The 4645-nt window shown below is 53.3% G+C and overlaps 1 protein-coding gene across 1 annotated transcript; it reads right to left on the minus strand.

Moving 5' to 3' along the window:
* Window positions 1–3421: 3421 nt before the first annotated feature.
* On the minus strand, window positions 3422–4396 carry LOC139603999 (olfactory receptor 14I1-like). Its single transcript, XM_071454999.1, has one exon. The coding sequence runs from the start codon at window positions 4352–4354 to the stop codon at window positions 3422–3424; it is 933 nt and encodes a 310-aa protein (XP_071311100.1). The 5' UTR covers window positions 4355–4396.
* Window positions 4397–4645: the final 249 nt, after the last annotated feature.

A 4645-nucleotide genomic window follows, 5' to 3' on the forward strand; every position in this document is an offset into this window, starting at 1 on the left:
ACAGCCCCTCTGGGATGTCACACAGCCCCTCTGGGATGTCACAGCCTGCTCTGTGATGTCACAGCCCATTATCTGATGTCACAGAGATGGTCTCTGATGTCACAGCCAAATCTCTGATGTCATCATCTGCTCTATGATGTCAGAATTCTGCCGTGTGGCATCACAGATATGGCCTATGATGTCATAGCTTCTCTATGATCTCACATTACCCACTCTGTGATGTCATACCCCACTCTGTGACCTCATATTACCAGATGATCAGTTGTCTACACCAGGTGAGCTGACACCTGGAGCTTGTTCTCCACATCCCCAGGCCTATGGAAACCACACAATGCCCATTGTGTGAGAAGGGGAACTGGAAGTTCAGCAGCCTCAGGGTCCTGCCAGCTCAGCCAGGCCCACTGGAACATTGGGGTCCACAACCACCAGGGACCACCAGAGAGACCCCCAGGACAGAAGAACACATGGGTAAAGGGGAGGGGGGAATATGTTAATGATTTTGGGGAAATGATTATCATATGCATGTTAAGTCCAGGACAATCAATGAATATGTGTGCAAAATGCAGAATATAAACAGAAACTTTCCTGTACTCAGCATGCACAGCTTTGGGAGGAGCTCTCCCCCGTGCATCCAGCTGAATAAAGAATGCTGCTTCTTAATGCTACACTGGGGTTAAAAAGATTTTTCTGTTTCACTGAATTTTTGGTGACACTCCCACTGCCATGGAAAGCTCTGTCTGCTGCTGTTCACAAACAGAGAAGGGCTGGGGGCAGATGTGGGGCTCAGAGGCTGCCTGGGGCAGAGTGACCATGAAATAATCAAGTTTTCAATGTTCTGTGAAAGAAAGAGGGGCAGCAACAAAACTTCTACATTGCAATTAGGAAGGGCAGACTTTGGCCATTTTAGGATGCAGACTTGGGGAGTAGCAAATCAGGTACTGATTTTTTGAAGGGAAACAGCCCTTAGGAAAAAAGGGGTCCAGGAAGAATGAACACACTTAAAGATAGTAATCTTAAGGAGGAAGGAGCAGCCTGTCCCAGGATGGCAAAAGATGAGCTAGAGAGGAAAATGACTGTCCTGGCTCCACATGGAGATTTTGTGAGAACTTGGAGGGAAAAAGGACCAGAAACTCAGGAAGTGTTTAAGGACATCCTTAGGTTATACAGAAGGAAAATTATAGAAGTCAAAGCTCAATTAGAACTTAATCTGGTGGTTCCTGTAAGGAAAAAAAAAAGAGTTTTTATAAAAATTCATAGCAAAAGTTAGGAGAAGAACATCTACTCGTTGTTGGATGCAGTGGAGAATATAGTAAGAAAAGAAAAAGAAAAGTCTGAGCTACTTAACACCTTGTTTGTCTCAATTTTCAGTATTAGGGCAGGTTGTCCTCAGGACAAGTGTTCTCCTGAGCGGGTAGATGGGCACAGGGAGCAGAACAGCCCCCTGGAATCCAGGAGGAAGCAGCTGCTGACCTGCTGAGCCACTCAGATGCTCACAGGTGTATGGGATCAGATGGGATCCATCCTAGGGGGATGAGGGAGCTGGTGGATGAGCTCCCCAAGCTGCTTCCATCATTTACCATCAGTCCTGGCTCAGCAGGGAGGGCCCAGAGCACTGGAGGTGCCAGTGTGAGCCCATGCCCAGGAAGGGCTGGAAGGAGGAGCTGGGGAACTCCAGGCCTGTCAGCCTGACCTGGGTGCCCGGCAAGGTTATGGAACAGATCACCTTGAGTGCCACCACAGGGCACCCACAGGATGGCCCAGGGATCAGAGCCAGCCAGCGTGGATTTCAATATCTGCATTGATGATCTGGATGAGGGGATTGAGTCCATCATCAGCAAATTTGCAGATGACACCAAGATGGGTGTGAGTGTGGATCTGCTAGAGGGTAGGAGGGCTCTGCACAGGGCCCTGGACAGGCTGGATCCAGGGCCCAAATCCAACAAGGTGAGGTTTAACAAGTCCCAGTGCCGGGTCCTGCACTTTGGCCACAACAACCCCTGCAGCACTACAGGCTGGGGACAGAGTGGCTGGAGAGCAGCCAGGCAGAAAGGGACCTGCAGGGCCTGATGGACAGCAGGCTGGACATGAGGCAGCAGTGTGCCCAGGTGGGCAAGAAGGCTGGGGGACGTTCCCATGGTGCCAAGTCAGGAACTGCAATGGGGAGTGGGGCCAGAGAGGAAAGGGCAAACAGCGATGGGCTGTTTGCAGGGCAGGGAACAGGGCCTGGCAAGAGGAAGAAATTTGTCCAAGGGAAGAGTAAAGAAAGTAAAGGTGGGACAAAGGATATGCTCAGGGCAGTTTGGGGGTGGCTGCCATGCAGCCCTGGCTCTGAGCAACAGCGTCTGCAGTGGCACAGGAAACTCCCAGCTGATGGGAACAAACTTTCTGGCTGAGTGCAGAGGCCAGGACAAAGCTGAGTGGTTTCCCTGGTGTCCCACAGGCCTTGCTGGCCCCAGGGGCTGCTGGCATTTGTGCTCCCTCAGGTTCATGTCCCCACAGCAACAGCATGGGGGTGCTGGCCCTGCTGTGTGCAATGCAAACAGGGGCTGCTGAGGCAGTGCTGCCGTGTCTGTGCCTGCAAGGATGGGGCACCTGTGTGAGCTGGGGGAGAGGCCAGGGCTGCAGAGGGGGGATGTTGTTGGCAGCTGTATGAGGATGCTCTGGGACGCTGCCCTGGGCTGTGCAGCGCACTGGGCATGGATCAGCCCCTGCTCTGCTGCTCCTTCCCGTCTGGCCCAGGGCCCTTGCAGAGCCCCAGCCATGCTGTTTGCCCCCAGCCTGCCCACGGCCAGCCTGGGGCTGCTGACGGGGGTTTCTGTGCTGAGCATTGGCCTGGCCGTGTTCTTGAGAGAGCCTGGGCAAGGAGCCTGGAGCCCCCAGGGCCTGGCCTGAGGCGTCAGCGCTGCCCCAGCAGTGCCCATGGCCTGTCCCTGCTGCAGCCCCGGCACTGCCACCCCCAGGGCTGTGCCCGGCCCCGAGAGCACTCAGGCCCTGCAGCAACACCAGGGCCACCAGGGCAGCGGGGCAGGGCCACGGCAGCAGCACTGGTAACACGAAGTGCTGCTGCTGCTGCTGCTGCTGGGCACAGCTGCTGGGCCAGCACTGATCTGCCCCAGCTCTGCACACAGACATTGCTGCTGCAGCTCCAGAGAAGGCAACACAAGGGCATCTCTGCAGAAAACTCTGCTGGGAGATCCTTTAGTTCATTTAAAGCCACAGAGATCACAGCCCCTCATTGACACAGTCTGTAGCCACAGGGAAGGTGGAAAGAAACAAAATGACAAATGGCACAAGGAATTACATTTATTTGTGGACTATATTATAAAAGTAAAACTAAGAAAAATTATCTCAGAAATGAAACGAACAAGAAGTATCAAACATTATTTTTTTTAAAAGTGATTTGCAGAAATTGGCCAGCAGTTTAACGTTTTTGAAAGCATCCAGTCATCAGTCTCCACCCTGCAGCCTTGAGCTCCTGGTTCCTCAGGCTGTAGATGAGGGGGTTCAGGGCTGGAGGCACCACCGAGTACAGAACTGACACTGATAGATCCAGGGATGGAGAGGACATGGAGGGGGGCTTCAGGTAGGCAAACATTACAGTGCTGAGGAACAGGGAGAGCACAGCCAGGTGAGGGAGGCAGGTGGAAAAGGCTTTGTGCCGTCCCTGCTCAGAGGGGATCCTCAGCACGGCCCTGAAGATCTGCACATAGGAGAAAACAATGAACACAAAACAACCAAGTACCAAACAGGCACTAACAGCTATGAGCCCCAGTTCCCTGAGGTAGGATTTGGAGGAGGAGAGCTTGAGGATCTGTGGGATTTCACAGAAGAACTGGCCCAGGGCATTGCCATGGCACAGGGGCAGGGAAAATGTATTGGCCATGTGCATGAGAGCATTGAGAAAGGCACTGGCCCAGGCAGCTGCTGCCATGTGGGCACAAGCTCTGCTGCCCAGGAGGGTCCCGTAGTGCAGGGGTTTGCAGATGGACACGTAGCGGTCGTAGCACATGACGGTCAGGAGGGAATACTCTGCTGAGATGAAGAAGAGAAAGAAAAAGAGCTGAGCAGCACATCCAGTGTAGGAGATGTTGCTGGTGTTCCAGAGGGAATTGTGCATGGCTTTGGGGACAGTGGTGCAGATGGAGCCCAGGTCGCTGAGGGCCAGGTTGAGCAGGAAGAAGAACATGGGCGTGTGCAGGTGGTGGCCGCAGGCTACGGCGCTGATGATGAGGCCGTTGCCCAGGAGGGCAGCCAGGGAGATGCCCAGCAAGAGGCAGAAGTGCAGGAGCTGCAGCTGCCGCGTGTCTGCCAATGCCAGCAGCAGGAAGTGCCTGATGGAGCTGCTGTTGGACATTTGCTGGGGCTGCACATGGGCACCTGTTCATGGAGAAAAGGAAAGTGAAGTGTTAGAGGAGATAGCTGCAAGCAAAATCAAAGCCATATCCCATACACCATCCTCTGTAACTTACATGGACATGCTTTTGTGTTAAGGAGTTCTGAGGTTTTCTTTTTAATCTCCCGCCATGACTCTCCTCGTATTCTTGGATAGCAGAAACCCTCAGCAATTCCTCTGCCCTCTGGTAGAACAGAGTGAGTTCCCTGACATAAGATGATGAGTGGAGAGTGAGGGGAGATGCTCTGTCCC

This window comes from Agelaius tricolor, unplaced genomic scaffold, assembly GCF_023055355.1.
Source record: "Agelaius tricolor isolate 1412-34295 unplaced genomic scaffold, bAgeTri1.0.p SCAF_43, whole genome shotgun sequence".
NCBI classification, from domain to species: Eukaryota; Metazoa; Chordata; class Aves; order Passeriformes; family Icteridae; genus Agelaius; species Agelaius tricolor.